General features: G+C 53.2%; 2 protein-coding genes across 3 annotated transcripts; one reads left to right on the top strand and one right to left on the bottom strand.

Annotated features, from left to right (window-relative positions):
- Positions 1 to 318: 318 nt before the first annotated feature.
- Positions 319 to 8,004, top strand: HCRTR1 (hypocretin receptor 1). The gene is made up of 8 exons (XM_037498822.2): positions 319 to 338; positions 575 to 888; positions 1,058 to 1,236; positions 2,290 to 2,533; positions 2,877 to 2,992; positions 4,566 to 4,792; positions 6,099 to 6,220; positions 7,768 to 8,004. The coding sequence occupies exons 2-8, from the start codon at positions 690 to 692 to the stop codon at positions 7,956 to 7,958; spliced, it is 1,278 nt and encodes a 425-aa protein (XP_037354719.1). The 5' UTR covers positions 319 to 338; positions 575 to 689; the 3' UTR covers positions 7,959 to 8,004.
- Positions 8,005 to 10,585: 2,581 nt separating this feature from the next.
- On the bottom strand, positions 10,586 to 27,605 carry PEF1 (penta-EF-hand domain containing 1). Of its 2 annotated transcripts, XM_037498821.2 has the most exons (6): positions 27,559 to 27,605; positions 18,010 to 18,307; positions 13,729 to 13,884; positions 12,993 to 13,136; positions 11,471 to 11,717; positions 10,586 to 11,151 (listed from the first exon to the last, which is right to left on the bottom strand). In XM_037498821.2, the coding sequence occupies exons 1-5, from the start codon at positions 27,580 to 27,582 to the stop codon at positions 11,488 to 11,490; spliced, it is 852 nt and encodes a 283-aa protein (XP_037354718.1). In that variant the 5' UTR covers positions 27,583 to 27,605; the 3' UTR covers positions 10,586 to 11,151; positions 11,471 to 11,487. The 2 variants fall into 2 exon arrangements, with proteins under 2 accessions (XP_037354718.1, XP_037354717.1); XM_037498820.2 differs by having other exon boundaries at positions 10,590 to 11,717.
- Positions 27,606 to 27,677: the final 72 nt, after the last annotated feature.

Raw genomic sequence — 27,677 nt, forward strand, 5'->3', positions numbered from 1 at the left:
CTCCGCCCCGCCGTGGGGGTGGGGTGTGCAGTGGCCAGGGCCTGGGTCTCTAACGCCGCCCAAGATCCATTTTCAACCCAAAATTCAGGCCCGTGAATTGATTCGGGAGAGAATATTTGCAGTCAGATTGTGTTTTTCTCCCAATGCATGGCGTTGGGTGGATTTGGACACGCCTGGTACACTTTGTGGCCTTGAACAGGGGCTCGACCTCTCCGAACTCGCGTTTCTCCGCCTGTGAAGCCGGGCGCCGCGAGGACGCGAACCTGCCGGGACCACGGAGCCTGCTCCCTGCGCGGGGCTCGGGGCGCACCAGAGCGCACTACCCGCCGGCCTGCGAGGTAGGTTATGGTGATTGCGCCATTGACAGATGGGGAAACTGAGGCAGAAAGGGCGAGGTAAGTTACCCGAGGGCAGCTTATATGGAATCTGAATGCAAGTCAGGTGGGTCTTTCTCCATCAGCTTCAGGTTCACCATAACCCACGGGACTGGGAGAATGAAGAGCAGGCGCATTTGCAGAGTGTCTGCCGCGGTTCCTAACGTTTCCTTTCCTTCTCTTTGCCTCCCTCCCTGAAGGAGGTTTGGGGCTGGGGCCCCACAGACCTGGGCTCAAGCCATCTGAGGCCTCGCCGGGGCACCCCTCCCTCTGCAGAGCCCAGGATGGTCCCCAGCTGCCTTGGCGCTTGAGCTCATGGAGGCCTCCGTCACCCTAGGGGCCCAGACATGGGTCCCCAACGGCAGCGGGGAACCGTCCCCGGCACCCCCTGACTACGAAGACGAGTTTCTCCGCTACCTGTGGCGCGATTATCTGTACCCCAAGCAATACGAGTGGGTCCTCATCGCAGCCTACGTGGCCGTGTTCCTCGTGGCCCTGGTGGGCAACACGCTGGGTAGGTCCCCGTGCCCCGGTGGCGCGGCTCACCCGGGGTCTGGGAGCGGCCCTGACTCAGGTGTCCCTCCACTGGACCCCACCCCGCCCCTCCCTTCCGATGCCGGGTAGTGTGGGGGAGGAGCCCGCGGATCACCGGGCGTGGCCTCTTCTCACCCCCGCCCCTGCAGTCTGCCTGGCGGTGTGGCGGAACCACCACATGAGAACCGTCACCAACTACTTCATTGTCAACCTGTCCCTGGCTGACGTGCTGGTGACAGCCATCTGCCTGCCGGCCAGCCTGCTGGTAGACATCACCGAGTCCTGGCTCTTCGGCCATGCCCTCTGCAAGGTCATCCCCTATCTACAGGTGAGCTCTGCGCAGGCTGCTCATGGACCCCAGCACACCAAGTACAGAAGCCATGGCCTCGCGTGAGTCTCAGCGACCCTCAGACTTGCCTTTCAGACAGGCTCAGTACCTCTGTCGTGTCATCAACTACTGTCACAAGGACAGATCGCCAGGCCCAACTCCAGGACACAAACGCAGCCCACATACTCACAGACCCTTTTCTGCGGACATGTACACATCCAGGGACAGACACACGGATAGTCACACGGATAGTCCTCAGCGTGTTCCTGTTGCCCCTACTGCGCCCTGGCAGACACAGATGCACGCTGGACCTGCTCCCTGACCCCAGGGGGGGATGGGGGGATTGCTGCTGAGAGTCTCCTCCTTCCATTCCTGACCAGGGCCTGCCCTCTCTGCAGTGGTCGGGGGCAGGCTGTGCACATGGAGCCAGTTAGGTGGAAGGAGACTGAGTGGCCCCTCAGTTGCTCTGTACCCTAGAGCCTGGGAGCACTTCTAGAGGCAATGCCCACTTCTGACCTAGACTCATCTCCCAGAATGAGGGTATTTTTTTCCTTACAGGGATAGCAGCTCAGGGCCCGGGGAAGCACGTTTGTATTTCAATTGGCAACCCTGAGAATAAAGACAGGCAGGGGAGGGAATTGACTTCTGGCGAGTTATTTAACCTTTCTGTGCCTCAGGTTCCTCACCTGTGACATGGGGATAAGAGTGCTCAGGACACAGGATTGTTTGAGACTGAGAACAGTACATAGTAGGTTCCATAAATGTAAGTTATTATTCATACTCAGGAACACCTACTATGTGCCAGGTCTCAAGTTGTACATTCTCCAGCCGTGATTTCATTTATTCTCACAAGAATCCTGCCAGGTGGATATGTTCCCATTCAGCAGATGAGGATCAGAGAGGGTGAGTGTTTTGCCCAAATCTGATAGCGAGTAAGTGGTGCAGTCAGGATTTACTGGCTGCCTCATATTTCTGGGCTGTGAGCCCTTCTCACCCTTCCCCCAATCTCTGAGTGGCCCCCAAGAGGACTGACCTTGTGTCCTCACTGGGCAGGCTGTGTCCGTGTCAGTGGCAGTGCTGACTCTCAGCTTCATCGCCCTGGATCGCTGGTACGCCATCTGCCACCCGCTGTTGTTCAAGAGTACGGCCCGGCGCGCCCGTGGCTCCATCCTGGGCATCTGGGTGGTGTCGCTGGCTGTCATGGTACCCCAGGCTGCTGTCATGGAGTGCAGCAGTGCGCTGCCTGAGCTAGCCAACCGCACCCGGCTCTTCTCTGTCTGTGACGAACACTGGGCAGGTAATGGTGGGAGGTTCAGGCAGGCATGCCTTAGGTGGGCACTTCCGAACACATGTCCCTGGGGCAAGCATCCATCAGGGCACTTGTGGGAGGGGACTCCCAGAGTGGGCATCCACCAGGGATACCTCCAGGGCAGGTGCCTCCTCCAGGGTAGACTTCTGCAAGGATCCCCTCCAGGATGGCCACCCCCAGGTGGGGCCACTTCAGAATCTCTCTGCAATGATGCCTGTATGGGGCCCAGGTGGCCCCGGTCTTACCAGTTGGGGCAGGGTGGCCATGAGAATGGGGGCAGGCTGTGGGCTCCCAGACTGGGCCCAATGCCTGCATCTCTTGGTCCCTGCAGATGACCTCTACCCCAAGATCTACCACAGCTGCTTCTTCATTGTCACCTACCTGGCCCCGCTGGGCCTCATGGCCATGGCCTATTTCCAGATCTTCCGCAAGCTCTGGGGCCGCCAGGTGAGACCCACTCTGGTATTGCTGTCTAGGCTGGGAGGGGGTAGGAGAGTAGACAATCCTCTGCCTTCAGCACATGCCACGCTGGCTGCCGCCAGGGGCATGTCAGACTCAAGGCCAAAGGTGCTAATGCTGACCCTGGAGTCAAATCTAACTTACATCTTGTTGTAATCTCAACAGCTGCCATATGTTATAGCAGTTACTCCCCGCTCGTCCTCCAGCCTCTTAACTACCACCTGTTATCCCCAACTTAATATAGGAGAAGACTGAGGCCCAGAGAGGCCAAGAGCTTCCCCCATACCCCTCAGCCAGTGAGCAGAAGATCAGAGATTAAGATTCAGAGGGATTCAATGCTCAGTTCACTGCCATTGCCACAGCGACAGTAGCAGCTCCGTGTTGTGCACCAAATCAGGCACTTTACATGCAGTGTCTTCACAGCTATCTAGCAAAAGCAGCAGCAGCAACCACTTTGTCAATGCAGAGTAAGGCCAGCTAGCTTGGCAAAGCCAGTGAGTGGCAGAGCCTCTCTGGGTCCAAGTACTGCCTCCCTGACTCTCTCCATATAAACTGACCACAACAGGCTCTGTGGAGTCTTTGTCTGGGGGGGTGGGGGTGAGTGAGACCCGAGTTAGTGTCCAGATCAGTGAGAGACTGCAGGCCAGGACATGCCCGGCTGGGGAATGTCACTCACACCCTAGGGTGTCATTCCCATTCTGCAGAGAGCACAGCCTTGAGCCCACCTTGTAGTGTGGTGGGTGGTAGAGACAGACCGGCTCAGACCCAGCCCTGCCTCGGAGCAACGCCCGGTCTGGTGGGGCCCTTCCTGGCCCATTTGCACACCACCAGCACATGCCATCTGCTCAGCACAGCCCCCAGTCCAGATGGCGGGAGTCACCATCCTCCTCTTACAGACACAAAAAAGATGGTGAAGTGACCACAGTCCATGAATGGCTGAGCTGGTCTTAGACCCCAAGTTTCCTGAACTCTAGCCTCATAGACCTCTTGTGGAGTGATCCACTGGTGGTGGAACAGACCTTGAGGGCATCTGTGGCGGCTCCAGGAGCCTGGAACTATCCTAGGCCTATGTGCACCAGCCTCGGCTGGGATCTGGGCTCTGGGCTCCAGACCATTCCATGGCATCCACCTGCTCACCCTCTGCCTGGGCCACCATCAGGCATGTGCCAGGGGTGTCACAACTGACCCCCCACACCAGCCCCAAAGATGGAGGTGGTGGTTGAAGAGGATCGATGGGCACTTGGGTGGCTGTAGCCTGGTGTGTCAAACATCCCTTGCCTCTCTGGTTTCAGTTGCCCCGAGTGTAAACTGCAGGCCGGTAATTCCTCCCCCAGAGGCATGCTGGTGTAGCCTCACAAGGAGCTAGTGGAAAAAGAACACTGCATGGACCTCAAGTCCAGAGTGTTGGTGGTATCAGGAATTTTAGGCTCCTTCCTATGGCAGGGGTCTGGCCCCTCGCCCACCCCCACCCTACCCCAGGGTCCCGCCGGGAACAGGGCCCAGCAAAGGAGAAGCAGGCCCCCGAGGCGCCATGCCACTGCTGCTGTCTGTGTGTGGGCAGATCCCCGGCACCACCTCCGCTCTGGTGAGGAACTGGAAGAGGCCCTCGGCGCACATGGAGGAGCAGGGGCCGGGCCCGAGCACGGAGCCCCCGCCACGGGCCCGCGCCTTCCTGGCGGAGGTGAAGCAGATGCGAGCTCGGAGGAAGACGGCCAAGATGCTGATGGTGGTGCTGCTGGTCTTCGCCCTCTGCTACCTGCCCATCAGTGTCCTCAACGTCCTCAAGCGGTGAGCCACCGGGGAGCGCAGGGCTAGGAGGCTGTGCAAGTGGCTCTCTCCGCTGTGAAGAAAGGCCTAGCTCCATCTTCAGCCACAGTGTGAGCTTAGGGCAGGCCACTTTGATTCTGTGAGCCTCAGTCTCTTCATCTGTAAAATGGGAATAGTAACCCATTTTGGGGAACGACGCGGGCCAGTGAGCAGGTGGAGAGGCAGGGCTAGGCCAGGGCTAGGCCCTGCCCCAAGCCCGCAATCACCTCCTGTCTGGTAAACAAGGTAGGAGTCACGTTCCCCAGAGGGAGCCCTGCCTGAGGCGTGACCGCGTCTGTAAAATGGGAATAGTGCCAGGCCTCCTGGCGCCGCTGCGGACATTCGTTCATTCACTCAGTCGGCAGATTGTAGGGGCTGGGCACACAATGAACAGTGTCCAAGACAAAGTCCCTGCCTCACGGAGGCGACACCTACTGGGAGAGAGAGAAATACACAGTTGTGCTCCCTTATCTGCATTTCAGTGACTCGCAGTCAACGGCAGCCAGAAAATATTACATACAGTAACATGTGACTTTTATTACAGTATATTATTAGAATTTTTAAACATTTTATTATTGATTATTGTTGTTAGCCTCTTATTGGGCCTCGTTTATAAATTAAACTCTGCCATAGGTATGCATGTATGGGGGGACAGATGGTTCCCCGCTATCCCCTCTTCAGGGGTCCAGAACCTGTCCCCCGCAGATAAGGGGGACTACTTCTTATGGTAATGTTGGGTGGTGATAATAGCTATGAAAAAAAGTAAAATAGGGAAAGAGAATAGAGAATGGCAATGACAGGGATTGGTGGGTTTTTAAATTCTTTTATTAGATATAATGGTTAAAAAAGGAGGACGTGACGTGTGAGCTGAGCCTGGAAGGGAGGATCCAGCCCTGCAGGCGACTGGAGCCGCAGTCCCCCCAGTCACAGGAACTGGGACACAGCGAGCAAGAGGCCGTGGGGGGCGAGGGAAGAGCAGAGACGGCCTTGGCATGTGCTTGCGTTTGGCCACTTGCAGGCTGTGTGATCTTGGGTGTGCTGCTTCACTTCTCTGGACCTGTCTCCCTAAGTGGAAAATGGTTGGTGTCTGTAGCTTATGTTGCTGTGAGAATGGACGAGAACGTGTACGACAGCCCCGGGGCAGCAGACCGGGCCGCTGTTCCTACCTTTGGCTCATGTTTTCTGTGTCCGAGAAGCCAAAACTGTTGCAAGGCCCAGGGGGCCCAGGATAGGGCCACTGGGTAGCGCGTCCACCCATTTCTAATTATCCGCCCCCGCCCGGTCCTAGGGTGTTTGGGATGTTCCGCCAAGCCAGCGACCGGGAGGCCGTCTACGCCTGCTTCACCTTTTCCCACTGGCTCGTGTACGCCAACAGCGCCGCCAACCCCATCATCTACAACTTCCTCAGCGGTGAGCGAGCGGGGAGGGATGGCTGAGGGTCGCGACAGCCTCCTCACCCCCAGTGGAGCTTGAATGCAGGATGGTGGTGGGGAGGATACACCTGCGTCCCCTGAGGATCATGACCCTGCTCCGGGGGCTCCTGGGAGACAGGTCACGCTCGCAACAGCGAAGGAAGGAAACTGCCCAGCACCCAGGACCCATTTGGGGGCATTACGCAGGCTAGTGAGCGGGCGGAGGGGCAGGGGCTAAGCCGTCTCACCTCTGCCCTGGTCTTGCCCTGTGTCTGCAGTCACCTCCTGACAAGGTGGGAGTCATGTTCCCCAGAGGGAGCCCCTGCCTGAGGCGTGACTGGCATCAGGGATAAGGGGAAGTTACCCGCAGAGGTAGCCCACGGCCAGGAAGACACACACTGGCAGAGTGGTCAGAATGTGGGGGGCTACCCCTATGTCTGCCTGCCTCCAGCACCAGCTCTCTCACTCTCTCTGGAAGACCAGGCATCCCAGTCCCTCCCGCCCTACCCCAGGCCTCTCTCTACTGCCCACAGTTCCCACTGGGGCAACAATGCCCCCTGCACCCCCACCCTGGCCAGGCTCAGCAGTGTGACTCACCAGACCTCTGGCTGCGGGATTAGGCCTCAAGAAGTGGTTCAGATGACTGTTCAGGCCGGAACACAAATCATCTTTGAGAAAGGTTGAAAGGCTAAAGAATAGGGCCCAGGGGTCACGCTCCTCTCCATCACTGAGACTGAAGAATTACTCAACAAAGGCTCGCCCTGGCTCCAGCCGAGAAGACAGGGAGGTGTGGCCTGCAGCCACACAGATGTCAGGCAGGCTTCCTCAGGGCGTCCTCTGTCTACCCTACCTCCCCTAGGTGCCTGCTGTGCGCTGGGCCCTCAGCCGGGCCCCAGAGAGGCTGCAGGACAATCAAGCACGATCCTAGTTTTAGTTCCGGGAGAAATGTTTCCCGGGTATCCCTTGGCTGAGCAAGGTGGCCAAGGTAGCCCCTCCTTCTCTGCTCTCTCCTCCCTTGAAGTGCACCAGACCAACTTTGCTCCAGGTGGCCTTGGACAAGCGGCTGTACCTCTGCTTGCCCTACCTGTAGAGTGCGGGGAAGGCGTTCAAGCTGGGGGGAGGGGGAGAGGGCGGGGAGGGGCTAGGATGCCTGAGGGGGATCAGCTGAGGCCCCAACACTGCTGTGGTTTTGTCATCATGAGGCAGAGACGGGGAAAGCCTCACCACAGATGGTGAGTCCTAGCCCTGCACCTGATGCCAAGGAGGAAAGAGGTGACCTGAGGCCCCTGAGCCAGACACCACGTTTTGAGCCGGGGCTCAGAGCCAGAGTGCAGTCAAGGAATCAGATGAAAATTGCATTTCTCATTGGGAACCTGCTCCAGGGCCTCAGTCCTCACTCCCTGGCAGTGATGAGTCGCCTGGGGGTTCTCTCTAACACAGCCCCTCACAGGCCACTTGGTAGGCCTTGTGTGAGGGGCTCCTGGGCCCTAGGTCCCCTCCTGCTGCTCCGTCTCCTTATGGCTGTGTCTTTTGTCTCCAACGAAGGCAAATTCCGGGAACAGTTTAAGGCCGCCTTCTCCTGCTGCCTGCCTAGCCTGGGTCCCTGCGGCCTGATGAAGGCCCCCAGCCCCCGCTCCTCTGCCAGCCACAAGTCCCTGTCCTTGCAGAGCCGGTGCTCCGTCTCCAGAGTCTCCGAGCATGTGGTGCTCACCAGCGTCACCACGGTGCTGCCCTGAGCGAGGGCGGCCTGTGCTGCTGCTCCCTGGCTGGGCTGTTCCTCTGGCTCCTGGGGGACCCGCCCCCAAGCCTCAGGAAAGACTGCTGGACACAGTGTGAGGCTGGGCTCAGGTCCTGGTTTTCTGTCTGACTCTGAGGAACTCACTTTTCCCCTCTGAGCGATGTCCCCTAAGCAGGATTGATGCCAAGATTACGCATGCTCAAGAAAGTGGAAAGCTCTTTGTAAAGTGTTGTGGGCAAGATTATCATTGTGCCCCTCTCACCTGGTCAAGCCCAAAGCACCATCTATCCCCATGACCCTCCCAGCAGCTGGCCTTCTTCCCAAAGACCCCTCTCCTACTCATTTACCAGCCTTTCCTGGAGTCTACTGTAAGAGTCCCAGCAGGCATTTCCATCTGCCTCCTGGCTCCCTAAAGCCCAGGCTGAGGCTGCACGGGCCAGCCGCTCTGACGCCCTGCGACGTAACCTGGGCCCAGCCCTCCCCCAGCAGGCACAGGAGCACAGCTACACCCTCATCAGGTGCGAGAGCACGCACCATAGACTGGACCCTCTTGGCTTTGTGGTGTGATAAAACACTCTCCGTGTGGCCATTTGGCATGGAAGCCAGCAGCCGGAAGCAATTGTAATTAAAAGCCTGGCACTGAATGTTCCCTTTCTTTGTCACTGCACAAAATCTGTGCTCCTTAGGTAAGGAAGGCGGTGGAGAAGCAGGAGGAGGGGAGAGGCTGCAGTACTGGGATGCAAAGATCTGCTGGCTACTCCCACCTCCCATCCCCCAACACACAGGCTACCAGATGGGCTTCCTGCCAGGCCTCAGAGTGCCCAGGGTACCCAGCCTCCCGAGGTGCCATCCTCTGACACACAGGACCTTGATCTTTGACAGATCTGTCAGCTCACAGGCCCAGTGGCCTGTGGCAGGTAAGGGTGGGGGGGGATGCAGACAGCAGACTGATGTACTGTTATCTTCACCTTCTTGGGAATCGGGGCTTGCCAATTATTTTCTATGAATTCACAGGATAAAAGAGAAAGCCAGACTTGACTAGACATACTCCTTCTGCCACCAAGACAAACAGAGGGCTGCCAGGACCCTGATCTCTGTTGCCAGGGCGGGAGGTGGAACAGTCTGAAGAACTGCTCTGAGAGAAGCTGGGCACAGCTGGCAGAGGCCTGCCCCCCAGGTCTGCTTAGCTTGATTAATGGAGCTGCTGTCTCTCTCATCTCACCCACCAGGAGGTGGGGCAAACATGGGCCTGCAGTAGCCCAGCCCAGGAATGTTTGGCAACCCCCTTAGGCAGCACACTTTCACTGGAGCAGCACCAAGCCCTCCAGGTGACTCAGTGGCCCAGCTCTGGTTGCCATTTCCACAGGTGTTGCTGGGCAGATAGGCTGTCCAGGCCCTGCCGCACTCCCGCTGGCCTTAGGACCCAAAACTGCTTCCAGTTTGTAGGCAGGTTTGGAGTTGCCACGTGTGGCGTGAGGTGGGCCGGCCGGCACTCAGGCTCAGAGCCAACCATGCCCACAAGGGCGGACAAAGTTCCGGGAGCCGCAGCCCCCCTGAGCACAAAGGTGAGACGCTGGCTGGCACCGTGGCAAAGACGGGTTGAGCAGCCACTCGGCTCAGTGGGAGCACAGGAACGGCAGCTTCCCTGACAGCTGAGTTCTACTCCATACTCCACTGGTTGAGTCCACACCACAGAGGGTCTTACACCTCATCTGGGGGCTTCTGGTGAACTGGAGAAAATTCAGGGAAGACGACCAGATGCTAAGGGGAGCGTGCACAGAGAAAAGTTGCTGGAGCCAGGACTGTGGAGACCAGGAAAGGAAGGAAGTGGGGGAGATGTCGCGGGCCCCAGTACCGAGGGTTGACTTATAGAATAGCGACGTATGTTCTGGGCGACCCAAGTGAGAAGCCCACAGCCTGTGGGTGGGGTGTTCAAGGTGGGAGGGTTGGGCATTCGCATCGGGCAGACATTTCTACTAGTCAGAGGAGGACACAGGCTGCTGGCACAGGCTGGGCCAGTGGCGCCATGGAGGGCACACCAGCTCCAGGTGAGGACTGGCCCCTGAGAACCGGATTCCATCTAATTCTAGCACCACGGCAGCCCAGAGAATGGGGCTGAACTGGCTGCACCCACCAGATCTGCTGCACCCCACTGAGCTCTAAAACAATCATGGTGACTTCACCACACCACCCACTGCAGGGAGCAGAGCCCTGCTTTCTTATCTTCATTCCCCAAAGCAAAAGGATCATCACACCATTACCCATGATAAGGCCCCTCAGGCAAACCAGAACGTCTGGTGTCTTGGCTCTTGATTGAAATTTTGTCAGATCACTGTGGACACTCAGTGTAGAATGGTTATCATTCCGATCTGAAGACCCAGCTGGCAAGTACAGATGTCTGTGCTTAATAAAAGCTATGACTTAATAAATGCAGTTTGTCTGCAAGATAAAAACTAGGGCTTGAGACAATAAAAAGGCCACACTGTAAAAAGCTGAGTGGCTGCTCCCATCGCAGAATGCCAGCCCTGAGTGAAACAGCTTCCTGTCCTCTCCTAGGCAACACTGACTTGACCTCAACAGGGCCCACACTTCAACTTCACCATGGTGAAGGAACGCAGCCCCACAGAGACGTGAGCCTGCACTGCTCCTTTCTGCATGGTGTGCAACAGAGCATGCACCCAAGCGTTCACTGAATGAAGGAATGAATGAGTGGCGGAGTGGATGAGGACATGAGCCGACCGCTGGGGAGGTTGGTGGGAAGCATGGAACTCCAGCGTTTTGTCCTTTTATTGAAGTTTACAGTTTCACTGAACTTTTGGCCCCAAATGAAAAAAAAGGCAAATAAAAACAGCATTGGCAGTGGGAGATGGCAGCGGTCCCCTGGAGACTGAAGCCAAGCGGGGAATGTCAGGCAAGTGAGGGTACAAGCTGCAGAGGGCAGCAGCCTGGCCACAGATGCCCAGACAGGAGACCGCCCAAGCCCCCTGAGCGGGGCCAGTCCCCAGACAGCCAGAAGCTAATCCCCACAGACCGAGGGGAGGTGGAGCCAAGCCTCTGGCGCCCTGGCCATCTCCCTCACTCCTGGTCAGATTCCACTTTGGAGAAACTGATGGACAGTCCGTCTGCTGGGACAGCCCAGGCGAGAGGCCACAAGTGCTAGTGGAAAGAGCAGAGGACACTCACCGCTGCAGCTGGGGAAGAAAGGGAAGCTAAAGGCTGGAGCCCAGTTGAATGGACCCCACTGCAATGACTGGCATCTCCTGCTCTGGCACAAGGCTGTGCCATTTAAATGCTCAGAGCTGTAAGGACAGTGAACTTGCTGTCCTCTCCTAGGTCAGGTCCCTGTGTGGCCTCAGCCCAGGACCCCGCTACTGGGCGGTTCCCCGCCCTCCTGGGGTACAGTGCTGAATCAGGCAAGGCAGAAATCTTTTTCTAGGAGGGGCAGTTAAAGAAGCCCACATGCTTCCCCCTCCCTTGAGGAGCTAGGGCAGGTCCCCTGGTGCACCCTACTCTGCACATGGGCGGGATCAGAGCATCCGAGAAGCCGTCATGGTGATGAAGTCCTCGAAGCTGAGCCGGATGTTGCCCTGCACAGCCGTGTCCTTCTCCCGGAAGGCTTCTGTCAGCACCTGCAGCTGGGTGCACACCTGGATGAAGCGGTCTAGCTGCATGGCAGGAGTGGCAGAGCGTGGGCAGTAGCGGGAGACGAGGAGCTGGGTGAACTGGGGGCTCAGGTTGTAGCCCATCTGGGACAGAGCTGGAGAGCAGGGGCACACAGAGAAGATAGAAAACCTCCTGTGAGCACCTCCGGCAGCCAGGTCCGTGGAGCAGAGCAGTTCAGGGGACTCCGAGGGCACGGGCACCAAAGCAGACAGGCAAGGCACAGACGTCCCAAGGGCCTGCCCAAGATGGCAGAGCACCAGGAGTGTCTGGACACTCTCCTCGACTGGAAGCCCCTATCCCTGTTCCTCCAAGTCTCCGTTACTGTCTGTTCAGTCAGGGGCCAGGGGCCTCAGCACGACACTGGTCTCGCCATGCTCACTCTGGCTTGTCTGCACTGCACGAGGACGCCTGAGCCCCGAGAACCACCTTGTCTCATCATTTCTAAAATGGGGATAATACTTGCCTGCAGGTTCTAGTAACAGTTAAAGGATGACCACATAAAGTGCTCATTACAGTGCCCGGCATAGAATAAGCACTCAGTGTTGTTTGTTAAAAATAATAGAATCCCCGCCATCTCACTCGCCAAGGCAGTCGGGCAGTTACAAGGTCACAGCCTGTACAACCTCCACCTGGGAGGCTCCCCTCCATCCTCACTGCAAAATCAAGCAGCTCAGGTGAAAATCTTCGCTCCCAGTGTGCTATGGGAAGTTGCCTATACCAAGTCTTGGCTTTCGCATCTACAAAAGGGTAATAATAAGGGCTTCCCCTCCCAAAGGAGAACAGTAAACAGTAACTGTAACCCGGGAGAATGGATGCTATGCTAACCGTGCTGACTACTGGGCCTGGCACCTCGCAAGCATTCAATAAACACTAGTTTCATTGTTTTATTATCACCAAAATCCTGACAGGACCTGGCAAAAGGTCCAGTGATGGGACAGGTCACCTCCTTTCCCTGTGACCAGGGTGCAGGCATGGTGAGCGTACCCCCACCACTCCTCAGTCGGACTGACATCTATAGTCAGGACAGGGGCTGGGTTCCCTGGGGAGCCCTTGCTCCCTCTCAGGTTCTTGTCACCCACTAACTACCCTCCTCTAGAATCAGAATCAGGACCATACCTGGAGCTGTGATTTCAGGTTCCCCAACTGCTACTTTTAGACCCAACTGTCGGGGTCCTGGATTTGGGAAGGAAACTGAGGGGTGGGCAGGGGTCTGTGCTGAGTACAGCTGGACGCGTGGCAGTCAGTCAGAGACCAAAGAAAACCCCTTGCTCTGCCTCAAGGAGTCGAGACAGGTCTCGCTCTGCCGGAGCAGTCCCTGCCTATTTCCATAATTATCAAATGTCTTTAGTATATATGCCATGGCCCTCACCTTGCTGCAGCTCTGTGGGACTGATGGAGCCCGAGCGGTCCCGGTCATACTGCTGGAAGAGGTTCTTCCACTGCTGGATGAACTTCCACAGGGCTGAGAAACCGTAGACGTCAATGCGGCCTGACTTGGTCTTGTCAAACATGTCTTCAGGGAGGAGGAAAAGAGGGAAGAAAGGCTTCAAAACTGAGGGCCAAGGGTCCTCCAGTGCCACTGAAATAGCCCTTCTCACCAAGCTATAGGGGAGACTCCCCAGAACCACAGACCTGAGGCCCAGATGTCTGTACCCAGAAAGACCTTCATCAAGATCTGCACCAGCCTCCCACGCTGGCCACCTTCCGCCCCTTCCAGAGCTGCGTGCTCTCTGCAGGTTTAGTAGCGGACATCCCTCACTCCACCCCCTCCCCATCTCCTTTCAGGGCAGAGGTGTCATTCTGTCAAAAGGGAAACAAGTTAGCTTGTGACTCAGCAAGGTCTAGAACTTGAGGGAAAAAATTGAAGGAAAAGAGCTTATTCCAGGGGATCTCACCTTGAATCCAGTTTCCTATTTGAAATCCTACCTGGCCAAAGGATTTCTCCTCAGAATGGAAGCCCACCAGCCCACTGTCAGATATCAGGTGACTGTTATCAGGGGCAGGGTGTGTGAGTAAGTGGCTTTGTAAGTATGTCTGAGGAGGGAAGGAAGGAAGAAAGGAGCTTTGTGTCTGTCAGAAGCCCAGGGGGAAGGGCTAGGACTCACTTATCATCATGAGGCACGTCTCGTCATTGAACGAGGACCAGTTGGAGTTGACCAGAGCCTGCTTCAGCTCCTTGATGGAGATGTAGCCACTGTGATCGGAGTCCACTGACTGGAACCAGGAGTAAGCCTCAGGATCCACGTTGGGAGGAGCACCACCTGCAGGAAGGGGTGCAAACCAGGAAGTCAGACCCAGGTCTCAAGGCCAAACCCCAGAAATGCTGGGATGGGCCAGCTTCAGTGCCTGCCTGCCTACATTTTATCCCGACCCACAAAGCCTCACAAACCCACGCAGCCCCTGGTTTCCATGAGGCCAACATCCTTACTCCGATGGAAGAGGAACTTTGATGCAGATTCAAAACTATCTGCAGTTGATTTCTGCTCCATGAATCCCTCAAGCTTTTCCTATAGTGTTCTCCAGTCACTTCTCTGTTTGATTTTAAGTTTCTAAGGAAGAGGGAGTCCAGCAGATTAAGGATTATCTGAAAAGGGGGATTATCTCTTCCCCAGAGAATGGGAACCTAAAAGGTTTGCTGAGAATCTGACATGCACAGGCCAGAGACAAGTATTTTGAGTCACAGGAGCACAGGGCTCTGTGGTGGGGACTGAACCTGGCCACCTCTGTCCCCTGGTACAGTGGAGATTTGGTCCCCGCCATAAGGAGCTACCAGTGTACTGGGGTCCCCAAACTCCCCCTCTTTTCCTTGCCCATCACCTCCAATGCACATCCTCATTTCCAAACCTTCCTGGAAACATCTTTGACACCTTCTCATCCCATATATCCAAAGAAGTGCCCAATTCTGTCAGTTCCATGTAGATATATCTGCTCCTCCTCATTCCTACTGAACCTGCCCTGGGTTAGACACCTCTCACTAGGACTGCTGCTAACAAACCAAAAACTCCTAATCAGATGATCCTGATAGCTAGTCTTCACCACCCTTCAGTTGCTGTGAGGTAATCTTGGTAAAATTCAACTCTATTCTCATCAACTTGCCCCTACCCTAACTCAAAACTCTTCAAAGGCTCCCCACTGCCTACAAAACCCAGCATCCTTAAAAGAGCATTCTAGGTTCCCACGCAATGGGGTCTACTCCTATCCATCTCTCTTGCTCTGCCTACCACTGTCCGCCTCAAGCCTCTGTTCTAGCCCAGATGAACTACTACACTTGCTCTCACCTACACTGCCCACCCCCACCCCCAGCCTTGACTCACTCTGGGCCACCTCCAATCCCCTTCTTCCTAATCACTTTGCATCCATTTCCTGTCCAACCTTCAAAACTGAAAATGCTATTCCCGCCATACGACCTTCCCTATTCTTTGATCCCTGGGCAGGCCTCCTTCCTTCCTCCTTCACACTCCTCCTCCCTTGATCCTCACCAGTCCACTGTGTACATGTTTTTTTCCTCACCCTCTTCCAAGTTAGACTTGGAACAACCTGCCGGCAGGACCCCAGTCTAAGTCATCTCTGAGTCTCTCTGAGTGTCCAGGGTCCAGCACAGACACAGAAAGGGAAGGTGTTTGATTCACACGTTCTGAGGTTCTGAACAGATTCCAGCACTGGTCTCATAATTCAACTCCCTGTCCCTTCTTTTGCAGCCCTACTTAAACTCTCCGTGTCTCAGTTTTCTTATCTGTAAAATGAGGACATGACAGTATCTCCTTTGTAAGTGTATTGTGAAGCTATAGCTAATAGATGAAAAGATACAGTTAATATATGAAAACCCTTAAATCACAACCCGGTACAACCTAAGCGCTATTATTAGTGCTGTTGTCCTGGTTCAAAAGCTTTGTGTGTCTGTAAAGAGTAAACAGCTTTAAGTGTGTGTGAGTAACTGTGTGTGTCCAGGATGAGGGAAGGATCCCTGATTTGGATTGGAAAGACACGCTGAGTAAGCTGGGGGTGGGGAACAGTGGTGGATGAATGTGGAAAAGCACAGAGGTCTCCTAGGAAAAAGCAGTGTTGGTACGTTTTACAGAGTTTACTCAGCAGGCTTTATTGCATTAACTGCCACAAAGAGAGGGCTCCTTCACAGGGGCAGTATCGGAGACAGCCCTGGGCAGTGTGGAGCTCAGAAACTACTGCTCAGCCCCAAAGGTGAGGTCAGCAGGAAAAAGGTTTGCTGGACTGAAGGACTAGTCTGACCTCCTTGCATGGGAAATCAGGCAACTCCACCTTCTTCCTAAAATAGCAGCCGTGCCATGGGGGGATGGAGTGGGGGCAGAGTCCCAGGCAGGAGGGTTTCTGTAATGTGTGTAATCTGTGCAGTTTGCACAGAGGAGCTCAGGCTCTGGAAACAAAGAATTTGTACACAAATCCTGGCTCTGATCTTTCTGGTTCTGTGACTTCAGGCAACTGTTTAATTTTCTGAGTATTGGTTCCCCCATTTCTAAAATAGACCAGGGGCTGTTGTGATGAGGAAATGAGATAACAGCAAAATAAAGTCTTAGCAAAGGGCCTGGATGTGTGCAGTCACACATCCAGGAAGGGATACTCACAGTGGGTGTGCAAGGATGGTAAGGAGCTGAGGTGGGGAGAATAAGCATGTGGCAGGGGCACAGTACTTCCCGGGGGTTCTGGGTTGATGGGAGAGTGGGTAGGTAAGGAGGCTGAAAGACCCCTTGGGTCTCAAGAGCCTTTGGGATCCTTCATGTGGGCAGTAGGGCACCTTTCATGGTGCTCGAACAGAGATCCTGGACTCAGGGCACTGAGGGGATGTCCAGGCGGCTCCAGTGCAGGTGACAATGGATGGCACTTTAAGAGGCACTGCTGCAGGGGTCACTAGCTGCAGCAGAGGAGGCAATGGCGGCCAGGCCAGAGGAGGCTGCAGAAGCTGAGCAGCTAAGTCTGAGCTCGTCTCTCCTCTGCTCTCTAGCCCCAGTGGTCACCTCTGGCTTCAGGCCCTGGAGGGTTACTTCTCATAGTCAGGGGCTCCTTTCCCTGCAGTGGCCACAGGTAGGCCCAGAGACGAGGTTTTAAAAGGATAAGGAAATCCACCATGAAGCTGCTGAGCTGAAAGCCAACAGCAAGAAGCTCTGGTCTCGACAAGACAAATGGCACTGGCTCAGTGTCTGGAGCCCCAAGGTTTGTGCGTTTCCCGCAGGACCCTGGGTATAAATGCAGAGACACTGGCAGCGCCACTCCCTGAAGGCCCAGCAGGTGCACAGAGTATTTCCAGGCTGCCTCGCTACTGGCTTGATCTCTTGGGAGAAAGCATTCTGTGAAGAGGCTGACTGTGTTTAGGAGAAAGCAGGGGGCTGGGCAACCACCTTCCTTGACCCCCCCTGGCTGAGACCATTCAGAAATCTTCGCTGAAGATTCTCTGCCTCCACTGAATGGCAAGCCCTGCACCCATCGTGTCCAGCACCTCATGTACAGCGTCACTGTCTCTGTCTCGTCTGCTGTCACATTAGACTTGAAGACCTCTGCTATGAACGCCCCAGGGGGAGTCCTCTCAGAAGACTGTTTATGAAGCTCTTCCTCCATGCTAGACCGCACCCAGTGTTTACCTGTACCTTCTCGTTCAATTTTTATTCACAATCCCATCAACATTTTCCTATTTTACAGATGTGGACACTGATGCTTAAAAAGGTGAAGTAATCTGTTCCAGTAGGAAAAAGCCCAAATTCTGAACGACTACTCCATCCTATCTTTCTACAGACAGTGGTCAGTCTCCCTCTCGGAAGTGGGGTTCCCCCACCTTGGTGGCCTGCTTGTTTCCTACCCCCTTCCCTGTAAGAGCGCTGTGCAGCCTCTCCACTGCCGGCTTGCAGAGTCCCTCCAGAAAAAGAGTATCTATGCCCATCCGACTGACAGGCTTAACCAGGGATGCGGTTTGGCCAGTGGAATGTGAGTGGAGGGACTACTTCAAAGCAGAAGTTTTAAGAGGCATTGTGCACCCCATTAACTCTCCTGCTCTTTTCCTCTGCTACAAGAGCAGCTTATCCCAAACTGGGGCTGTTCTCCAGCCTGGATCCTGGAAAGGAGAGGTGGAAAGAGAAGCTTGGCAGCCAAACCACAGCTGCCAACATGTAAGCAAGAGTAAATAAGCATGAGCAAGCAAAGAAATAGATGTTTGTTGTTGTAAGCCAGAAAAGATTTTAGAGCTGTTACTACAACAAATCTAACTAACATGTTTTACATGCTGCTGATCAAAGCTGAAGTTGGAAGCAAGACGCTAAGGTGCCAGGGACCAGGCTGCCCACACATCCACAGGAAGGGCAGAAAGGGCCCTGGGTAACACAGAATGAGAACAGAGGCACCCAGAGTCCAGGATTCCTACTTACCTGGAGGAGGTCCCTGTCCATAAGGCCCTGGATGCTGGGCACCATAGGAGCTTGGAGGCGGCTGTCCATAGGGGCCTCCTGGAGCAGCACCGCCATATGGTCCTCCTGGAGTTGCTGGGAGTCCCCCAGGGTTGGGAGGTCCATAAGGCCCTCCACCGGCTGGTGGTCCATAAGGCCCTCCAGGGGCAGGACCTCCTCCATAACCACCACCGGGGGGCACTCCACTGCCATACTGGGCTCCGCCATGGGGGGGTCCAGGATAATAGCTACCCGGAGGGGCTCCAGGTGCTTGTCCTGCCTGCAAGAAGAGCAAGATATCAGTTAGAATGACAGGGCTAGAAAGTAGCCAAGGTGTCGCATGGTGGAGTTAGAAAACACTGCCACTGCTCCACCATTCTAGCAACTGATTCTGCACGCAGCACTGGAATTATGATCCCATTGCTCAGATGGGGAACCTGGGGCTTCTGCAGGAGAAACAACCTGCCCAAGGTCACACTGTCAATGACCTGCAGAGTCAGGGCTGGAATCCTTCCCTCGTGGCTCCCCTTCCTTGTTCTCCAAGGGGCCCCATGAGGGCTGAGATCATGTCTTGTTTGCTACTTCATTCCCAGCCCCCAGTGTAGAATGAATGCCCAGTAAATATTGATTGTATGAATAAGTAGGCAAATGAATCAAACAGAATTCCAAATCCTCACCCTGCAGCATTCCCATCTCTATCTGCAGAATTCACACTGCAAATGTGGTCTCCGCCTCATTCCCCCGACCCTCTTCAGTCATAAACCAGGTATCCGGACCATGGGTACGTCCATAGCATATCTTGCTTACCCTTCTAGATGCAAACACATTTCCCCATCCTTACTCATGGCTCTGTGAGACAGGCAGGGGAGATTCTATTCCTAAGACAATCCAGTAAATGGTCAAAAGCCAAAAAGATGATTCAAGTTTAGCTTCTATCGCTTACTAGACAAATGACTTATCCTCTCTAAGCTTCAATATCCTTTGCCGTAAAATGGGAATAACAATTAGTGTCTACCTCCCAGGCCTACCTCCCATTCATGTGAATTAAACGACACGAGTTACATGAAGCACTTTGACACAGAATAAGCACTCACTACATGTTTAGCTAACACCCTTTTACAGAGGAAGACATTCAAGTCCAGAAAAATTACAGACTGTGTGGAAAGGCTGGGGCCAGAATCCAGGTCTCCTGGCTGCTAAGCCCAGGCCACCTGCTCATTAAAGCACACCGGGGGTGGCGGCGTTCTTTCTCTTACCCATGTTCCTGTGCCACCTGCCAGGGACGCCTGAGCTTAGAGTGCTCAGCTCCATCTCCCTAAATGGCCAGCACAAGACTGGCAGAGCACAGCCCAGCACATCTGCAGACAGGCTGAGCTCAAGAGCACAAAGCACAGCTGGGCTCAGCTCTGAGGCTGGCACCACTGAGACATGTTCTAGATTAACTTGCATGGTACATGGGGCCCTGGCCACTGAGAGCCTGGACTTTCTCTTTTGATTGTGCTTGATACACAGTGTTTGAGAGTTACCTCAAGGCTACAGCCAAATTCACACTTCATCTAAAGGGGGTCTGCTCGTTCAAGGAAAGGAGGCTCTCGAGGGAGGGCAGGAAGCAGGCACTCCACCTTGCCACTCAGCATTTTGGGAGCCCTTCCACCCTGGAAGCTGTCATGGTAGCAAGACTCCCTCACAGACAATGAAGTCATTAAGAAAATCTCAATTCAAAATTCTGCTCTTGCCAGCTCAGTTTATCACTGTGGGCCCAGGGCTTAATTAAGCTTGTTAAGGCTTCTTGCCTCACAAATAAGATATAATAATCCCTTCCTCATTGGATTATACTGTAGATTACAAGAAATAAATGCAGCAGAATTTTGTTAATTTAATTTTTAGCTAAGGAATCTTTTAATAAAATGAAACTTTAAAAACTGGTAAAAGAAGAAAGCTGCTCTGGCTGAACCAAGGTGAGGATTCTCACATCCCCACTATGTGGCCCCCTCCCTTGCTGGGTTCTGAAAAGCTGCAGAAGCTCATAGTATCTGAAAAGAGAGTTTGCAAAACATTAATATAAGGAATAAAGTTCTTGACAACAGTGCCAGGCATCAAGTAAATAAACAATGAATCACAGCTGCTATTGTTATGGCTTTATATATTCCATATACATTACACCCCGGGTCAGGTGCCTGTGGGGGAGGGGGCACATAAAGATGAGTGAACCCTCCCGAAGGATCTCACAGCTGACAGGAGACACAGAGGCACACTCTGTAACATCTGAAAAAAAACAGCAGGAAGTAGATGTTTAAAATGGACACATATGCCAAGAGCATGGGCCTGCCAGGAATAGAGGGTGCAATCATGGAGGGTTTCCATGAGAGAGCAGCACTTGAGCTCCTTAAAGGATGAAACTTAAAGAATGACAAATTCTTCCCAAGGGGTGTAGAGAGGTGTGATGGGAGAGGTGCCTGGGAGGGCAGAGGGTTTACCTAACCCTTCAGTTTATAGGTGAGGAAGCTAAGGCCAAGAGAGGAGAAAGGATTGGTTCACGTAGCACTGGGAGTTGGAGGCAGAGGTGGGACTAGACACTGCCCCACACGCACCCCTTACATCCTTGTCCAGTGACCCCACCACTTCCTGCCACACTGCTCTTTCTTTAAGGAATAGAGTCAGATGGAAAGAGAAGTGGGGATGCTGCAGAGTCTGGATGCACCCGAAGAATGGGCTGGACACCAAGCCAGGAAATAGCTGCTCCACAATAAGCCCAATGAGCAAAGCCAGGGTACCCGACAGCACCCGAGGCACCGCCTTGCCCTCACGCCAACAGAGCAGAGGCTGCCACGTCTTCTGACTTTCATGCTCTCACCTTCCAGGGGACTGCTGGTCTGAGGCAGTCTGCGAGCAACTAAACCCTTTCTTTCCTGCCCTGCATCAGAGCCCTGGAAATGGACAGTTTACAAAGCACGTTCATGTGCACACAAACGCTACTGGCAGAATCCTGCCAACAGTCCTCTAAAAGAAAAAAGAAGGTATTAGTAGGTCTATTTTCAGATAAAGACCCTGAGGGGCACAAATGTTAAATGGCCTCATTCTGCGAGCAGTCAGAAAGTGAGCATACTGTCAGCTCTGGGCAAGGCCTGGGAGCACAAAATCAAATACAGCCCGTCCTTGAAGGGTTCAGATAACTCTGACACAATCTGACTGATGCCATCAGAAAAATCTGCTTTAAATCCTACAATGGAGGCATGGGCAGAGGGACTTGTTCTGTTGGTTGAATGATAAATGAGCAATCAAACGAGCAAAGGCATGAAGTCAGTCGAGGAGGGCTTCCTGGAGGAGGTCAGATATTGACTCTGGCCTTGAAGGATGCACAGGCACTCCAGAAGAAGTAGGGCAGGACATTCCAAACAGAAGGAGAAAAAAGACAAGGACACGGACCTATGAGCAAGCAGGGAGTGGGCTAAAAAAACAGGAGGCAGGAATAGGGATGCAGTGTGCACTCAGAAAGGCAGGCTTTTTACATATTCCTTGTCCAAGCACCCCACCTATGGCACTTCAGTTAACTGGTGAGTAACCAGGGTCTCAGAGAAATTTCTATCAACTCCCCCACGCAACAGTGGGCCTCACTCATCACCCACACTCCAGGGCCCAGTACAGTGCCCGGCACCTGCAAGCCTTCTGAACAAACTAATGCCACTTTGGAGAGTTTGCTGGAGAAAACAGCCCCAAAGAAGGGTTTCCAATAGGGGAGGAATGTGATCAGAGTCTTGTTTAGAAAATTAACAGCAGACCAGCAGCGGTGGGAAGGATGAGCCTGAGGGGAGGCGGCAGCCCAGGTGCTGGGCGGGCAGGACTTGAGCCAGACAGCAGACCCGGAGCTGGAGAGAACAGCTCTGAATGGATTCTGAAGCTATTTCAGCGATAGACTAGACATGACTTGGCGACTAATTAGATTAGGGACGAGACAGATGGGGAGTGAGATTTGCAATGACTCCGGTCTCCAGCTTGCACAGGAAGAGAAAGTAGACACACCAACTGAGGCCAGTTCCAGGCTGGGGAGTTTTGGGGAAGGTGGTTCTCAGGGTAATTAAGCTTTAAGTAAAGTTCTGAGCCACAAATGAAAACCATACTCTCCAAGCTGCCAGCCCTTTAGACAGTTTTCCCCAGAGCATTTCATGCTGACAGATACAAGATTATGAAAGAAAAGAAAAAAAAAAAAAAGACAAGAGAGATCAGTAACCTGGTTTCCAAAGAGTCACAGAAAACTATCCCTAGGTCTTTACTAATTGCAAATAAATTACACTTGATATATTGGGGTAGTGGGAGGGGACAATTAACATTTTACTGAGGTTCTGCTAGATCTTTCCAGTTCATTTAGCACTCACTGATCCTTGGTCCTAGGAGGCAAGTGCTATTATCTCCACTTTACAGATGAGAAAATTAAGGTGCAGAAAGTTTAATAATGTGCCTATGAGACAGCTAGAACCAGTGAGTTGGGACTAAAAGAGGGTCTGTGTGACTTCAATACACTATCCTCTTCTGTGTGTTCATTCGATAAAGGAGTGGGCATCGACCATGTGCCAAGGACTGTCCTATATGCAGCTGTGGACTGTGGTGGATTTCTACAGTGGACAGGGGTGGAGGGGAAAGGGCTGGATTAGGTGATCTTACAGAGGTTTCAAGTCCAGAAATCAGGAAGACTGAAAAAAATTTATTCCTTTTTCACCCCAGCACCTAGACCCAATTTGCGAGACGCAGTGTTGTAAGAGTTCCCCAAGGCCCTTCTGGCCAACCTCTCAGTCCCTGACAGACTCTGTGCAGCATAATCTAGAATCTCTTTGCATCCCCACAAGTGGTGCAAAGCTCACCTCCTCCTAAATAACCCACTCAGAAGTCCCATCTTTTCTCGTGGCTCTGAGAGCTCACCTTCTGTTCCTAAGATCCTTGTGAAGCTCAGAGGCAGCAGAGCGTGGCCATGCCGAGGCCTGTTGGGGAAGAGGGTAGCTGGCACTGCAAAGTCAAGCCCAGACCCCAGAGCTAGCCCTCACGTGCCCATGGGAGGAGGCTAGAGATCATCCAAGGGGCAAACAATCAGGAGAAGACAGGAGGAGGGGTTCAGGCGTTCGTCTGCAGAGCATCTTCAAATATTTAAAGGCCAGAAACCTGCTGCCAATAAAGAGTGAGCAAGAACTGTCCCCAGACATGTCACACCTCTGTGTTGACACTCCAAAATTTCTCTCCCTAGCGCCATCTCTCCTGAGCCCAGGCCCATATCTCCAGCCCTTCCTGGACCTGCTCTCCAAATCCACTCCTCCCTCTGTGTTTCCACCACAGTGACTGGTACCTCCTACCCCCCAGCACAAAACCTAAAGCCCTCCTGGGCACGTCCTCTTTCTTTTCTATCTTTTGTCACCTCAGTTAGCACACAAGTTTTCTCAATTCTACTTCCCAAATGCTTCTCACAGCTATTTCACAAGGTCACTGTTCTCTTGAGCTTACAGGACTTCACTAACTGAAATTGGTCTCCCTGGCCCAGGCTTTCCTGCTTTCAACCCAGTCTCACAGCGGCCCATGATAATAGCTCCAGAGCAGAAGAGAAAATTCTTTCACGGCTCCCTCACTACTCTTAGGATAAAGTCCATACTCCCCCAAATGGCATTCTAGGCTATTTAGGATCTGGTCCTTGCTAACCTTTCAGGTCTTATTTTTTTTTAAAGATTTATTTATTTATGCATACAAGAGCTGGGGTACAGGCCAGAGATGTGGGGGCGTGAGAGGATTCACCAGAGACAGTGGGGAACAGAACAGGCAGATTGACAGAAGTACACTGCTGATGGGAGCAGCGGGAGAGTCAGGAGAGGTCTGCTGCGCCATGTGGGTTGTTCCCTGGCAGGCCGGGGATTGAACTCGTGCTGTAGAGGCTGCAGATTGCTTCATAGTGCGGTGCTTAACCCCTTGCACCACCAGGGAGGCTCAGGTCTTATTTTTTACCCCCACCCTAACCCCTATTCACTACAACTAGACCGATCTCCTTAAATTCCTCCTAAAACGCCAGGCCATATTACTTGCTTCCTGGCCCCTGTGCTTGCTGTTCCCTCTACTGGAATACCATTCCTTTCACCACACAGCTAACTCTGGCCAGGGATCCAGTTTTTAGTGTATTTTTTTTTTTTTTAATAGAGGCATGCTTTATTTATTTATTTGTTTGTTTGTTTGTTTTGTTTATACATGCACTGGGTACAGTCAGAAGCGCGGGAGGGTGAGAGAATTCACCAGAGCCAGAGCGGGGAGCAGAGCAGGCAGAAGGACCGAAGTACACTGCTGAGGGGAGCAGCGGGCGGCAGGAGAGGTCTGTGCGCCATGTGGGACCCTCCTCCAGTGGCCGGGGAGCAGCCGGGGATCGAACCGGCGCCACAGAGGCTGCGGGCAGCTTCGCAACCCAGTGCTCAACCGCTGCGCCACCGGGGAGGCCCCCAGTTTTTAGTTTAAATGTCACCTCCATTAAGAAACCTCCCTTCTCCTCACGCCCCGCCCCCTGCCCCAAGACAGATTTAGGTATCTGCCTGTGCTGTCTTAGCATCTTGTAATTACTCCCACTTAACACCACCCAATTCTATAATTTATGTCATCTATATCACTCTTCCACAGGGAGTATTTATACCAAACACCATGCCAAGCTTTTTACATTATTATCTCATTAACTCATTTAATCTTCACAGTAACACTTATGACCCCATTTTAAAGAAGAGGAAACAGCCTCAGACTTTTACAAGACATTTCTGCAAAGAAATTGCAGAGCAGGGATTTAAAGCGAAATCTCTCTGGCCTCAGAGACCACGCTCTTAAGCACTAAAACCCATCAAACTGGTTCCCACACAGGACCAAAGGATACTTGAGTTTTACTAGCCCCAGTATTAAAACTGGAGGCAGTTTAACCACAGGCTGGACTCCCCCAGGGCAATGTACTAGGTAAGGGAAGGCAGCCTTGACTAAGCCTTCAGACGCCTTAAAACAACCCATTTCCATTCTTTGAAAGAGCTTGAACCAGGGGTTGGACAAGTAGACAAGAGTACCATGTGTGTGTCCGTTGAGGGGCTGGCGAGGGGAGGGGCAGGAAACATTTCTTCTATTCCAGACATGCTTCTCTCTGTGTCCTGTCTCAATATTTCACTCATGATTCCTCCTTTCTGAATGCAGAACATGTCTGAGGTGGAACTCAAAAGTGTACTCTTGGGCCTCCCTGGTGGCGCAAGGGGTTAGGCACAGCACTAGGAAACTATCCGCAGCCTCTGCAGCATGGCCTGCCAGGGAGCAACCCACATGGCGCAGCAGACATCTCCTGTCTCGCCTGCTGCTCCCCTCAGCAGTGCTTTCAGTAGATCTGCCTGTTCTGTTCCCCACTCTGTCTCTGGTGAATCCTCTCACCCCCTGCACCTCTGGCCTGTATCCGAGCGCTCGTATGCATAAATAAATCTTTAAAAAGTATACACTTTTTCTTTTTTTTAAACAAGCCTCTAGGTGATTCTTGTGCAGACATTCCAGTCAGAGCCAGGCACAGTGACATTGTGTTCCTCAGGAATGCTAGTATCACCAAAAGAAAATGACCAGACATAAAATAAGAGTGGGGTTTCACAGTTACTTAAGTAAGTTTAAGAAATACTGTATATTCTCTCCCTCTCTGACAGATTTACAATGTGTATTACCAATTTAAGAGTTCTGAGATGGCCTGTAGTGAACGAAGTCTTCTTCAGTATTTAATACAGTATCCCCATGACCCTCTTTTCCCCACAGAATCCTCCTCGGGTAGCAATATTATTAACATCTTCTAAGACTCAGCAAGGGGAACAGAGCTTGGATAACACTACTAGGTTATACTTCCTCCTAACCCCTACCTAGGCTGGCATCTCTTTCCCTCCCAAGTCCAACTATGCAATAAAAGTTCAAGCCTCTGGCCTCACCCTTGGGCAAGTCATTTAACCTCTTGGGGCTTATAGCACAGCTGTAAATTGTAATTATTCCCGCTAGCATGCCTACAGGGCCTTCATGCCTGAGATAATGGAGGTCCAAATATGTGCACAAAAACCTGTATGGGGCTGCACTCCCTCTAAGGGTTCTTGTCCCGTGTTCTGGCATATGACTGTACTCAGTTGTAATATCCATATGCTCATGTTTTCCAGTTTTTCCTATATGGGTTTTTATCTCCTTAATTAGTGTGATCTTGGGCAACTCAGGAGTATTCTCTTTCCTTCAGCTTCTACTTAAAAATGAGGTGACTATTTTGAGGGCCCTCCCAGCATTGACCTTCCAGGAAGTCTAGTAAAAATCAAAATACTGGGCCTCCCCGGTGGCGCAGCGGTTGAGCGCTGGGTTGCCAAGCTGCCCGCGGCCTCTGCGGCACTGGTTCGATCCCTGGGCTGCTCCCCTGCCACCGGAGGAGGGTCCCACATGGCGCGCAGACCTCTCCTGCCGCCTGCTGCTCCCCTCAGCAGTGTACTTTGGTCCTTCTGCCTGCTCTGCTCCCTGCTCTGGCTCTGGTGAATTCTCGCACCCTCCCGCGCTTCTGACTGTACCCAGTGCATGTATAAACAAAACAAACAAACAAACAAATTAATTAAAAAAATGCCTCTGTTAAAAAAAAAAAGGAAAAAAAATCAAAATACGAAATGGTAACACTTGTCACTTTTTTTTTTTGGTCTGTCACACTCTTAGTAGTACCAGATGCTTTACAATTGCTCTTGATAACATCTCTGTAAAGTGGATCCTATTATTTGGTCCTATTTTACAGAGGAGGAAATTTTGACTCAAAAAAGCAATGGCGCCAAGGTGTGAACCTTCCTGACTGCAAACTACACTTAACCACCCTATCATTCTGTCAGCCAACAAAGGATTTCTGCTGCAGAATCACCTTGCGGTGGTGATCTTGGCTGGATCAGAACGGGCGGACAAGTGGGGAAGAGATATTTGGCCACAGCCCCAGGTTCTGCTGCCTAACTGCCTGGTGACTTTAGCTAAGTTCTGTGTCTTCTCTACGTTTCACTTTCTCCATATGTGAAATGGAGGTGTTGTACGAAGTCCGAAGTCAAACCAGATCACTTGCGGAGCCTGCTAAAACCCCAGATTCTCCTGATTATTCTGATGCAGTACGTCAAGGGGGGTATTTTCACCCAACACCTCAAATGATGCCGACGGAACCAGTACTTTAAACGTTCTCTCGGCGCCGATGACCCTGCCCAGAGGCCCCGTGGAAGGCCTGTGAAGGTGCGGGGCCCAGGGCGGATCCATTCTGGGTCTGTGGGATCCAAGGCCCCCAAATCCTCGCGAGCGCGACGTCAAAGAGGGCGCGACGCGACCTCCCAGAAGTGCAGTCCTGCGTGACGTGAGACAGGCGCGACCGCCCGTCCCTTTTCCCATCTCTCCAGCGCGAGGCCTCGCTGAAGCAAACCTCAGCGTGGGAAGGGCGCGGAGAAAGTAAAGCCGGGGTAGAGGAGGCCCGGCTGGCCTTGGCGAGGCCACTACCTAGATTCGCCGGTCCCTCACACTCACCTGCCCATACGGATAGCTGGCCATGGCGACTCTGACGTCATACGTCGGCGAAGGGCGAGGCTTCCTGGCCTCACACCCGCCCCTCGCCCGATCAGGGGGCGGGGCCGTTTCTGATTGGA

The sequence above is a fragment of the Talpa occidentalis genome, unplaced genomic scaffold (genome assembly GCF_014898055.3).
Source record: "Talpa occidentalis isolate TD23 unplaced genomic scaffold, MPIMG_talOcc4v2.1 talOcc4.9, whole genome shotgun sequence".
NCBI classification, from domain to species: Eukaryota; Metazoa; Chordata; class Mammalia; order Eulipotyphla; family Talpidae; genus Talpa; species Talpa occidentalis.

Bases quoted from the DNA above. Each gene is read 5' to 3' on its own strand.
- HCRTR1 (XM_037498822.2), top strand. From the start codon at position 690: ATGGAGGCCTCCGTCACCCTAGGGGCCCAGACATGGGTCCCCAACGGC. The intron at 889-1,057 runs GTAGGTCCCCGT...CCGCCCCTGCAG, and splicing joins CCTGGTGGGCAACACGCTGG to TCTGCCTGGCGGTGTGGCGG. The intron at 6,221-7,767 runs GTGAGCGAGCGG...TCTCCAACGAAG, and splicing joins CATCTACAACTTCCTCAGCG to GCAAATTCCGGGAACAGTTT.
- PEF1 (XM_037498821.2), bottom strand. From the start codon at position 27,582: ATGGCCAGCTATCCGTATGGGCAG. The intron at 18,308-27,558 runs GTGAGTGTGAGG...CTCTTCTTGCAG, and splicing joins CCAGCTATCCGTATGGGCAG to GCAGGACAAGCACCTGGAGC. The intron at 13,885-18,009 runs GTAAGTAGGAAT...CCCTTCCTGCAG, and splicing joins TGGACAGGGACCTCCTCCAG to GTGGTGCTCCTCCCAACGTG.